The following is a 12579-nucleotide window of genomic DNA, read 5'->3' on the forward strand; positions in this document are numbered from 1 at the left end:
CTGCATCCTTCAGTTCTCAGCCAAGATTATGCATTGGACAGTAAGTCTGCTGCTGCACCTGAGGACAGATATCTGGCATAAGATTTATTACAGGCACTGGTATGGGTGCACATCTGATTGCTGTGTTCAGTAGGAGTCACTGCTGCTCGGCTTGTTTGTGGTTTTTGATTTGATGTGTTGTCACATCACCAACTGAAGTACATGTTGCTGTGAGCCAGAATAAAAAGCACCAGGGCTGAGAGCTGATGGGCAGCAGCCCAGGGCAAGGAGAGGTGTTGGAGTTACAGTGTTAGGCATTGCAATGGCTGCTGCTTAGATCAGAAATTCACGTACCTCAAGACACCCCGATGCAGAGGAGAAAGCCTGTTAAAATAGTACCTGCCTGGAGCAAACCAGGGGGAAATGCTGAAATGAATATAAAGGTATAGAAGATATTGGCTTTTTATGGTGTCTGTCTCCTGGGAATTTGCAGTGCTTATCTGCCTGCTGCCTCCCCCTCACAGACCCGTCTTCTGCTCACACTCAAATTTCTTCAATAAGAAGGACTTTTTCCCCCTGTTACAAAATACATTAGCAGTTTAGGGGATCCCCAGGATGTGAAGGAGCAGGGTTCAGTTTCCTGCCTTGCCTGAAGGCATTTAAATCTGTACCTCCTACCTCCCAGTGGAAACTGCCCCAGGTTGATCTGAGTTGGGGTCTTTTCTACTCCTTCTGTTGAAATTCTGAGTATTATGTAATCATCAGGTAAGACACAGAAATAGCCGTAGGAGCATGGACTGTACTCCTTCGCCAGTGGTCATAACCACTGAGCTGTGGGGCAAGAGCACAGGAATGGTTGCATGGTGTGTCCAGCTCTCTATATTGAGGGCCAGTGAGCTCCCTGTGTTGTTGGGAGGGGTGGCTGCCTGCTCTGTCCTCTCCCTTTCCAGAGAACAGCCTGTAGACTCTTTCTTAGGTTGCTGTCCTGGGAGGCAAGAGCCTTCATCACAGGACGCAAAGGAGAAAGTGAGATGTGTCACCCCACATCCTAGGTGAGTGTTAACATCTAAAGATGGTGGAACGTTGCCCTCTCCTCCCGAACAGAGAAAAGGCAAAACGAGAGCTACCCCTGTATTTTGAAAGGTTCTGGGATTGTTGGGATCTCTGTGCTCTGAGGATGGTCCATGTGAGGGAGGGTGTTTCATTTCTACCCCGGTGTCGACAGAGATCAAGCTGCTCTGCTGTTTGGGAACAGAGGTCCTGCTGCAGCGCGCGAGGATGGGCAGTCGTCTGTGGCTTACTGAAGGGGAATATATATTTTTTTAACAATATTGATTACAAGGAAATATTCCTGAGGGTTTGTTGTTCTTGATGAGCCCGCAAGCAGCAGGTATGACTTGACCTGTCCTTTTAGCCTTCCGGTTGTGTCTCCTCATTTGCTCAGGATCCTGGTGTGTGTGTGTGTGTGTTCAGAAAGGCATTTGATGCTGATTGGAACTAATTCACCACCACAGTGGGGGAAATTCACTTACATTTCTCTGTGCTAACAGCTCTAAGCAGTGATAATTAATAGCTCCTAAGTGCTTAATCAGTGTAAAGTTTTAGGCTATGTCATATGTGAAGTTTTTTATTTTGTGTGGATGACTAAACCCCCAATTAATGCATCGAGTCATACAGCCTTACCAGAGCTGTCCGTTCCAGGCGGAGAAAAATAGCTAGTGTCTTCATTACCCCCCTAGGTCCCTTTCTGTAGTCATTACTATGGCCTGAAGACATTTTTCTATAGCAGCTGAAGTAACATTACAGTGAGCTTCCTATCAGCTCAGAGCTGTCAGCAATAGATATGAATCCACCAGCCTGAGCCTGTTTGGTGCTGCTGACATGCTCTTCTTGACTTCCCATTTATTCCTTTACCTCTGGTGGCCAATCTTTCTTAAAATCAAAACTGTCTGCCACTAGTGTATCTAGCGATACTCTGTAATTTCACAGTTCGCAGCAGATCTCTGGTCCCTGTGTGCACACAAGGGTTTTCTCCGTCCCACATTACTCAAGAAAATGCATCCTCCCTTTGGTATTCAGTTTTTGTTTTCTTCAGTGCTGGCTCAGTTTTATCTCTGTTCCCTGTCCCCACTCTCCCTCGCGCTGGCCCCGTATCTCTCCCCATGCCTGCTTTTCAGGGCGTATCTCTTGGATTGTTTTCATCTCCCAGACCTATTTCCCATGCCAGCTTCTTTTCAGCTGCCTCTGCCCAAGTCCCTCTCTATTTGTGTATGTCTCTCTTCTTATCTGCTGAGGAAGATGAGGGAAAGATAGAAGTGTTGAATGGCAGAGTTGGAAGTCCCCATTGGATGTGATTGTTAGACGGAGTTTGTTTTCACAGTTATTGAGCCCCAGCGGTCCCTGCATTCAGGATACACACGCTTGGTAGTGAGGGGATGTGCGCTAGAAATCTGACTTAGGGATGATGGTGGCATCCACAAAAGCTGCTGTGGTTTTCTGCAGTCCAAGTATTTATCACTGATGAACACTATGTGAGTTTTCACTGTAAAGGAATCTCAATATTTGTGCAGGATACCTTCATGGGGCATGGAGTCTTTGGGGTAGAAGCAACAATGCAGGTATGAGACAGAAAGGTCAGTTAAGTGCTGCCATTTACTGCAATAAAAGTAACAAAATCAGTGCAGGTACAGCTCATTAAAGGAAAGCCTGAATTTTTTGGGACTAATCCCATGTTGGAAAACTATTTGGTGGTACATCCCAAGGTGAACTGATTTAACATCAGTGAAAGCAACACAGTTTGATAGCAACAGAGGAATTGACCCTTGGATTACTGCATCCCATAACGCTTCTACAAAGAGGAAGAGAAAATGAGCACTAGATATTTCCATAAGATGCTTTCTTCTTTCACAGAAAGTTTTACTTTCTCTTGCAACACTTGTCTCTCCTGCCATGAAGAAAGGAAATCCTGAAAAGTGTGACTCTCTGTTAGGTAATTAACTTTCAATCAATAGAGGAGATCTGAAGGCTAGCACAGGGCTGGTAGAAAATACAAAATGATTTTTACTTAACAAAGAAGTGTGAATGAATGAATGAATGAATGTGTGACAATAGGAGTAGTCAGACAAGGACATGGCAAGCATTACAGCCCGATAAAGGCAGAACAATCCATCACGACAATAGTATATTTAATTCTTGTTAATGCTGTGGTGCAGTGTTTGAATTATGTTTTGATTTTGTTATCTCTTCATACATAAATCTGAGGAGTTTTAGCTGCCTGGGAGAGCAATGTGCAAGTGTATTTAAACCTTTTGTCCCATCAGCAATGAACAGAAGAGACTGGGACGCTGACTGCAGGGTGTTCCTGGAGCTTCTTGGACCTTTGGACTAGTTATGTCTAGAAACCACCTACGTGGTATTTAGCATTTTTGCAGGAGTGAATATGTTAGGTAAAGGATGAGTTTATAAGTAGCTTCCAGCAGCCAATGAATGATTTATAGATATTTCAATATTTAATCAGTTATTTTAGACTGTTAGGTAAGTAAAGAGGCTGCTTATAACCATGCCTTGTAACCATCAGAGCTACTTTATTTTGGCTGTGTTTATTCGTACTTCAGTATCAGTGTGTTGCAGATATCTAACATTTATTAATGATTTATTAACCTGGTAGAAACCATCTGTAAATGCAAGCTTTGTGCAAAGTGAGACAATTTCTTCGATTATTTCTGCTTTCCTTCTCCCACTGAGAGAGGTCTGCTTGAGGCAGCTGGCACAGCTGATGGGGAAGCAGCAGTGTTTCTTCTCTGTACTACACGGAGCTTAGAGCTAAGAGGAGCACTTCATTTTTCTTGTCTTGTCAGTAACTTAATCCTTCGTGGTTTTACTGTTCCTGAAATAATGAAGTCAGTCTGGAGCCAAAGGAAAGCCCTTCTCGATTCTCAGGAAAGCACAAGGATGAAGTAACCTTGGTCTTTCCCAAGCTAGTGAGCAAACGTTTTCTGCTGGTGACTTTCCCCGGCTGAGAGAGCAGAAGCATCCCCCACAAATAAAACTCCACCCTGGAAGTTACAGCAGCGATGCTCTGCACCAGAGTCCATCATGAAGATCTGTTTGGCTAAAAGAAGATGCGCCCAGGAGATGAGCCATTGGTTTTCTGCATGGAATTTGCCAAAGCAAAATTAATTCTCATGTTCCAGTGGGAATCTGTCCTTTCTAAACTCAGATTATGTAAGTCTCCTTTTAACTCCTTCCCTTTTCCTCTGCAATCAAATGAATAAAATGATATCGTGTATGCAAAACAATGCTACTGCTCCGGAGCAGAAACATACTCTAGCGTCACATCTGTAATGAGACAGGAGACTTTTCCATGTTCTTCCTCTCCATATCTCACTTAGAAAAGAAAAAAAAACCAAACATTTTGCTTATTTGCCTTCACTAATGTGCAAGAATTAAGTGAATGGGCAAGTTAGAGCCCTGCAAAACGTTGTTGTTTTGGGTTTGTTTCTTTTTCTGGGGAGGGGTGAGGAGGGGCAAATCCCAGCTAATTCTTGAATCACTGTTTGATAGTAATAAGACTACATATGATTAGTTGTTATAGATGGGCTGTTTCTCTGTGGCTGCGTGTTCCTAGGTCCCACTGACTGCCACCAGGACTTTAGGACACTCAGCATCTTTTGACATCGAGAACCAGTGGAGGATATCACAGGCAGGAGTTTGAACCCTTTACTCTGCTGCATCAAAACAAAAGGAAGAACACTTCTGCAGTTTCATAGTTTGCCATTTCTTCATTAGTTTTTTCTTTCAGCTCTTAGCACTGTATGTTGGAGAGTCTTAGAATATTTTAGAGACACAAGGGATAACAGGATTAATTTATTTTATGCCAAGAATTGTTTGATTTTTTTTTTCCTCAAATCTGTTGACTCACTACAATCTAAAAATCCTAAGAAACATATAGAGAAAGATCTGTGAATAGTAGTGTATTTATTTCAAGGACGTCATCAGTCTCAGGGCCAATAGATTTAAGCCTGACATATAGATCTACTCGTGAGACCTTTCCCTCACATGAATACTGCTTATGCTTCTGGCTACTTATGCTGACTTCCATGGGACTACTTTTGCAATAGATTTACAAAGCTGATCTTTAATGGGTAGCAATCTGTCCTTATTACAGTGGGGAAAACCAGGTGAAATACTGAGTTAAGTGAGGGCAGAATCTGGACCAGTTCATACTGAGAGCAAAGAAAGTTATTTTTCTTTTTAAACAGACAAACCGATATAGACACACTATTTGGATGGAATTTGGTTTTTTGTTTTTAATTCTTGGTATATTCGACCTTCAAAAGTACATGTAACAATGAAATTCAGAGGCGTGCTGCCCACAAACTCAGCTCCTTGTATCTGTACAGCTGAGAAAAGTGAAAACAATGAAGCAGATAGTTTGAGTTCCCAATGAGAAAAAAGAAAATGGGCAGGGTTTTTTGCTATATTGTTAAATATCTCTGTTTAAATGCAAGTGATCATCTGACACTGCCAAACAAAGTCATGTACCAGGAAGCAGACATGCAAGTTAAAAAAAAAAAAAGTTTTAAATTATTTTTGAAGATGCTGGGTTGTTTTTATTTCCCGGGGGAGTGGAGTTGGCTGAATACATTTTTGGTTGTGTACTAAGGGTCAGCTCAGCACCCAGGAGTTTCAAATACGAAGATTTTTATTTTAAGTGTAACTTTTGCAGAAGTGTGGGTGGCCTCTCTAGTTAGAGAACACTTGGAGGGGTGTTTGAAGTTTCTTCTGTGTTGTCTCACAGCACGTACTGCAGTGGAAAGCCCCTTGCATTTGGAAGTTGGTAGAATTCAAGGAAAGAAAGAGGAAGAAACAGCCAAGCTGGTGCCTTGTTCTGCCTCAGGAATATGTGGTGACAAGTGATCTGTGCAGTGCTTTATACTGCATCTAGCTGCAAGACTTCTGGCTTTCTCCCTAAACCTGAGACCCCTTAAGCTAGACAGGCATGAGATTTGATCGCCAAGGAAGGATCTTGCAAGAGGAGGCTTTGTTGCCCATGGATTGTCATTGCACCTTGTCTCCTTCCCACTTCTTCTCTTGGTCAGGGATAGCCAGTTTATAAAACCCACTTCCTGGGGTTAATTTTTATTCAATTAGGTGAGTACCAAATCCAGCAAACAAACTGTATCTTACTGAGTCTCCTCTGTTAAAATTCTTCCTTTAATTTGCTGTTTACCTCACCTTCTTTTTAAACTTCCATTCTTATAAATCAATATGAATGTGTTTGCTTTCTGCACAGGGTTCCAATAGTCTCTTAATAATAATCATAATAATCATTATTACTGATTAAAATTGCATTATTCATGCCAGATGGAGTCTCCTCCCTGTCAGCCAGAATGAGTTTGCATTATGTAGTTATAGTACATTTGTGATCTAAATAAACAGATGGCAGAATGTGACAGCAAATTATGTGTTGGTGATGTCAGCAACAACACTTCCCAAGTGGAATTGCTTTAAACAAATATGCATGAAGCAAGGAGCTCATAGTTTTAACAAGGTAGTTGACATAGAGTGTGGTAATTACCATCCAACATCATCAGCAGAGCCATGAATGCTGTGTGAGTGCTGGGGGAAGAGCTTTGAAACAGCAGTGAGAGAACGTCTGACTTTACACAAGTGTCCCAGTGGGTTTTTCAGCTGTATGATGTCTTGTAGGTATAAGCACACCGCTACCAGAGGAGCAGTGTTTTCTTTTGGGGTGATCCAGGCTTTGCTGAGAGACATTTTGCATTTTCTCTCGCTCTGTCTCCCATCAGGGTGTGTGGGAAGTACTTGATTTAGTGTAATGGAGCAGCGTTAACAGCAGCTGCTGTTAATACAGGATTGAAAGGCAAGCTTCTGGATCAGGTTCAAAGGGGAAATTTGCTTAATAGAATCTCAGCAGTATTCAGTGATGAATAAAAGTTTAATCAAAGACGAGGTTATGTTCCTGTAGTCAAAAGAGCAGCAGTAAGAAGTGTCCATAGTCTTTATCGACGCTGCTGTTGGTTTTCTCAGTTTGTCCCTTCAGGTGAGGCTGGATGCAAAGGGCTCGGCTGCCCACCCCTCGGGCACTGCCAGCCCGGCAGTTCAGCGCCTGGGGCTCGGGCTGCAGCAAGGCAGGATCGCCAGGCGTGCTCCGGGAGCGTTTGGCGTTTGGGAGGGAGGGGCACTAAGAGCAGGAGCGTGGCTGAGCTCTGGCCATGTCTGGATGGGAGCTGCAGAATGAGGTCTCCGTTCGCTCGCAGGCATAACTGGCGCAGGACTGTCCAAGTGTTTACCCAAATCATATAAGATGCAGCCAGAGAAGAACGTGCCAGGCCTGCCTGCTTTCCATTTCCCCGCACAGTAGTCAGCATTTAGCTGTGAAGTGGGAGATACGAACTCCCTCTTACTCCAAGCGAGTTCCAGTTGCTAACCACTAGGTAGTTCATAACAGTTTATAAAAGCTGCCATTGCTAACTCTTTTCACCTTGATCTGTATTTTACAGTGAAAGAAAGCACTTACAGTTCCTTTTCTCTTGAGGGACTAAACCTGTCAGCATGTGGAAGGATGATGTAAGAGTAGTTACATTTTTACAGTCCTAAAATTACATTTGGCCCTTTGAAGGCAACCGTGAGTTTGATGTGGCCCCCAGTGAAAATGAGTTTGACACCCCTGATGTAGAGCATCACCTCTACATTCTGAAGGAACACGAGGTTCCTTCAGAAGCACAACCACAGGCAACTAGAGCATCAGCAGTCAAAAAAGCAAAGGTCCTGTGAGCTGTGCTGTCACTAGGGTTAAGTGGTTGCACAGGGCATGTTTCCTTCACCATGATACTGGGCATGAAGACTATGCAAGGTTTCGGGGGTGGGGATGGCTTTTAATCAAAGGCACTGAGTGTATCACCTCATTGTTCAGATGAGATAGATCAATCGATCGATCGATCGATATCCTCTCCAGCACAGCCATCCCTTTTCCTGTGGGTCTGTGGAATATGTGGGTCTTACATAAAATGTAAAGAGTAATAGTAATAGCACTTGGGTGATGAAATTGTTCCTCAGTCCTCCGGGCTTGTTCATCTTTGTTTTGTTTCAAAATGTCCCAGTCAGTGCACATAGCAGATAGGTATTTAGGGTATAAAGCACTCTGATAAGTACCCATATTTCATATATGTTGGACATCAATTCTAGCTATTAATCTGGGCCTTTTTTGCAGGCACTGTTGCAACCTTGGTAAAGCATAAAACCCCTCCAAAGACAAGATGGACCATCCTCCTCAGCAGTTGCTGGCTGGATGTTGAAGAAATGAAAGCTACATTTCTAATCTGTCTTTCTTTCTGTCTGTCCTGCAGGTGGTCGCTGCCACAAGTCCTGCACAGGCCGATGCTGGGGACCCACAGAGAATCACTGCCAGACCTGTAAGTGTGCAAGACTCTGGGCAGCAAAGGCCTGAAAAACGACGTAACAGGGATCCTATGTTTTTTTAATTGTGAAAGGACACTATAAATTCTGATTACAGTATAATTCTAAAATATTTCAAGGGTTTTTCTGGATGTTTTTACCAACAGGTGATTGGGCTTTTTCCACCTATGTGAATTTACGTTTTTCTTTCCTCCCTTGTGCTTTCTAAAAATACTTAAGCTGACTTGAATTTTCTTGGCGGCAACATGGAACATGGCTCCTGAGAATTTTGATGGTTATTTTGGAACATACTGAAATGAATACTGCAGGAATAAACTACAAGGTAGATTTGGAGATCTTTAATGACAGCCTGACACTGCAAAGTTCCTAATGTCAAAATACTCTGTTAATTTCAGTGGAAGCTTGGGAATATTAGTTATCTTGCAGAATTGTTCTCTTTTAAATAACTCAGAATGTATTTGAGTTGTACTGAAAGAAAGAATGATTTTTTTTTTTTTCTGTGAAGGAAGTAGTAAGTGAAGGGTTGTTCACGATGTCTGTCCTTTTGAATTTAGGTAGCATTAAAATGAATTTAAAAGGACTATATTGAGAGAGTTTCTTCCTAGTGTGCTTTCAGCTCCTTCAGATAGGCACTAAAGAGCTAGAAGTGCAGTCACAATATTAGCAAATACAAAAGACGAGAAAATTGAGACCCGTCTTTCCTACAAGTTTTTTCTTTTTTTCCTCCTTATGAGAATAGAGCTATCCTTTACCTGTCCTTTATTTGAAATTTAGGAGAGTGGAAATGGTTTGTGTTTACTGGAGTCACTCTTCCCAGGAAATGAAATGGTTGCTGATATCTGCCCAAGAGAGCGCTGCTCTAGCTTGTGCTTCTTTCCTTGGCTGAGTTGTAGATAGGAGGAAGGGATTGTGGCAAATTAACCACTATCAAGCGAGCACACTGACTAACTCTCTGAACCGGTGATAGCCCGATGTCATCTGCCTCTTTTGTTGGAAATATTAGGAACAGTGCAACTCTGTCCTTTTTTTTTTTATTATATTTTTTCTTTTCTTTTCTTTTTTTTTTTAAACTATTTGGAGCAAGAGATAAGAGGAAATTAGAAATGGCAGACAGCTTGACGTGAACAGCAGAAAATCCAAGCTGACCTCCCATCCGTGGCGAAGCGAGTGGCACAGATGACAGAGCTGCGTGGCTGCAGCGGCTCTGCCACCCTGCCAGGCGATGTTTTTCCATCAGGAGCATCAACTGATGTTGCTGGCAAAGCTGGTGACAGTCACAGCTCCCCTGAAGTTCACATGTGCTTACATGAATGTTACCGTTTCGTGTTGAGCTTTATCTGCAGGTGTGATTAAAAATGCTTTAGGACAGGTTGTAGGAATAACTGAATAACAAACCAGGTAGAGTGACGCTAAGCAGATTCTTCTTTATCTGAATCGAGCTAGTACATCTCCTTCCTTTGCTGGCAGTCTTTATGAAAGCCCCAAGGAAGTCAGTGCTCAGGAAGCCCCCTTACATCAAGGTTTTGTGTTAAAGTAGGTAATGGAAAGGGAATTAAACCCTAGCTGACCAAATTATTTTATATCACGGCTAGGTTAGAATTAATTAACGCTTGCTCTTTCTCTGTCCTAATGAGAGGCCTCTTTGTCTGTATTAAAACTACTAACTCTGTAAGAACCTGGGTAATTCATCCAAACTTGACAAGACTTATTCAGGCCTTATGTGGCTAGTTTATCCGAGAATACTGTAAAACCTCGGCACTTATATAAGGGTGATATGATGCTGTCTCAGCCCTTGGCTCCAGCCTTATCTAAAGTTGGAAAGTCCAAGTGGATGTGGTGTGGCTGCAGAAGTCCATGTGGCAGGATCTGCTCCCACGGTCTCAGCCTCTACAAAGCACTGCTCTCTGATAAGTGAACTGATTTGGGGGATTAATGTAGTAATACCAGAGAGAGAAAAACTTATCTGCAGTGCTGGGAAGTCAGAAGCTTAGCAGAGCTGCACGGCAGGTTTGCTCCAGGAGTGACAGCTGTCTCTGTACAGTGACTGCCCTTCGAATCCAAACACTGGGGACAGGCTAAGGCACAACCGTGCATTTAAAATTATAAACTGTGGAAAGACGTATGCCATCTAAGTTCCAGGGAGATACACAGATCACATATTTCTAATTTGAAATAGCTGCTCTACGCCCTTTTACCTTCGATCACACTCTGCAGCCTCTGATTGTCAGGGACAGGAGTTAACTTTATATTGTATATTTCCTCTTTGCCTCCCTGACCTTGATGCACCTTGGGTAAAAAGCAGCATCTAAGGAAAAGACTGAATACTAGGCTGGCAATGGGCAATTTTTCATTGCACTGTCTCAAAATGTGTTTTTCTGCAAACTGTTTGAAGCCAAGAATATGAGTAGAGACTACAAACATAAAAATGCAAGTGGTGCTGTGCTTTTCCTGCCTTCATTTCTGACTTTAAAAAACATGCCTGGCTTTCAGGCTCATAAATGTTATTCTTAGATACAAGCTGGAGATAGGATGAACGGTATCACAAACATAGCGTATACCTTAACTTGGTCACCTTGGAGATGCACGTCTTTCAAAGGCCTGTAGAAAAACACTTCAGCAGGACTACATCCCTGTGTCAAACTATTTTGTTCCTAGAAGCAACTCAGAGGTACATCTGCATTTTAATAATTTCATTTTTTTTACTGAGTCACTGAAGTGAAAAATTCTAATGAGCCCCCCTCCCAAGATAAGATTTAAATTATTTTTCTAGGAAAGGATAAAAAATGAAAGATCTTAATCCATGTCTTTCATTTCAAATTACAAAAAAATCAAAATCCTTTTGTTTTTCTTTTGCTTGAATATCATCTACCTAGCTGCTTCTTATGTTGCCTTGCAGCAACGTTCCTCTGTACTTCTAACCCTATCTGAAACACCACCTGCATCTAACTCTGTCCTAATGTCTCTCTAAACGTGACAAGAAAATTTACATCTTTAAGAAGACGATTAATAGGAAATTTAAAATAAGCTGTTCTCTTAAGAGGTAGACAAGATGTAATTTTAAAGTACTGCTTTATGCAGTTAACAATCCATTTTTTCTTTTAGCATTAAAATATCAGTAAATATTAATATTGAACATTTAAATGCTAGGAGATATTTGTTTCAGTGTCAGGAAAAGTATATGTAGAAATACTTTTAAAAATTATCTATTTTTCAAAGACTATTGGGCACCCACTAAATAGAATGTAAACCCCTTTAAAAAAAAATAAAAATCACCAACCAAAAGAAACCAAACCAAACACCCACAAGAATAAATGCAACTGAAACAAAAGAGAAAAATCAAAATATAGGCCCAACTAAGGGAATGCAAAAAAGGCAAATAGCGTTTAAATCAAACCCGAGACGTAAACATTCAGCAGATGTAAAATGCTCCATGACTGTGTATGTGTACAGGAGTTTGGCCTGAGCTGATGCTGCTGGGAAGAAGAAGGTGCCGATGCAGTAAGGACCCAATTAGAGCAGTAAAAGCCAAGCGGGAGCCTGGTGGGGGAGACAGAAAGAGCTGAACCAGCAGCTCAGATCAATCAGGGTAACCCAGCACTTTTGCTTGGAGCCAGCATCTTTAATGAAAATCCTTGTAGTTCTCTAATAACTTTGCATGTTCATAAGACTTTTTCATTGATTTAGTTACTTCTCATTTTTTCCTTCATAGATTTGTAGTGCCCTGACATAATTAAAGATTAAGGGAAACAATAAGAGAGGCTGATTAATTGCACACATATATGAAGTGCATTTTACACCCCGTCCCCAACATAGCTACTGCTATATTGCAGTGAAATATTGGTAGACATTGGCAGTCAGTGTTCTGTGCTCCTCAGAAACCTGTCTCAACACACGGCACATTTTTTCAAGACGTTGGTGTTTGCCACTGTCCTTTGCTGTCCTGGGGCTGTGACAGTTCTGTGCAGCCAAACCTCAGCTTTCGTGGGATCCCACAAAGGGTCAATAGGCATCAGGATGGAAAGTTGTGCTGACCCTCAAGAGTCTGATTTGAAACTTGGGGCCTCAGTGTGACTAGTGAAGGCTTTCTTCACACTTATGTTGGGTGAAGAAATTATTTTCTGGCACCTAAAATGCCTCTGGGATCCCAGCCCAGAACTG

The 12579-nt window shown here is 42.1% G+C and overlaps 1 protein-coding gene across 9 annotated transcripts in view; it reads left to right on the forward strand.

Annotated features, from left to right (window-relative positions):
- ERBB4 (erb-b2 receptor tyrosine kinase 4) overlaps positions 1–12579 on the forward strand; it is a 617927-nt gene that overhangs the window by 423875 nt on the left and 181473 nt on the right. For all 9 annotated transcript variants that reach the window (XR_010606397.1, XR_010606399.1, XR_010606398.1 and 6 more), the window contains exon 5: positions 8352–8417. Coding sequence is in view for 1 of the 9 variants with exons in the window: in XM_065638016.1 (XP_065494088.1) it covers positions 8352–8417 (66 nt within the window). In the remaining 8 variants the exon portion in view is untranslated. The remainder of the gene's footprint in view (positions 1–8351; positions 8418–12579) is intronic.

The sequence above is a fragment of the Caloenas nicobarica genome, chromosome 6 (genome assembly GCF_036013445.1).
Source record: "Caloenas nicobarica isolate bCalNic1 chromosome 6, bCalNic1.hap1, whole genome shotgun sequence".
Classification (NCBI taxonomy): domain Eukaryota; kingdom Metazoa; phylum Chordata; class Aves; order Columbiformes; family Columbidae; genus Caloenas; species Caloenas nicobarica.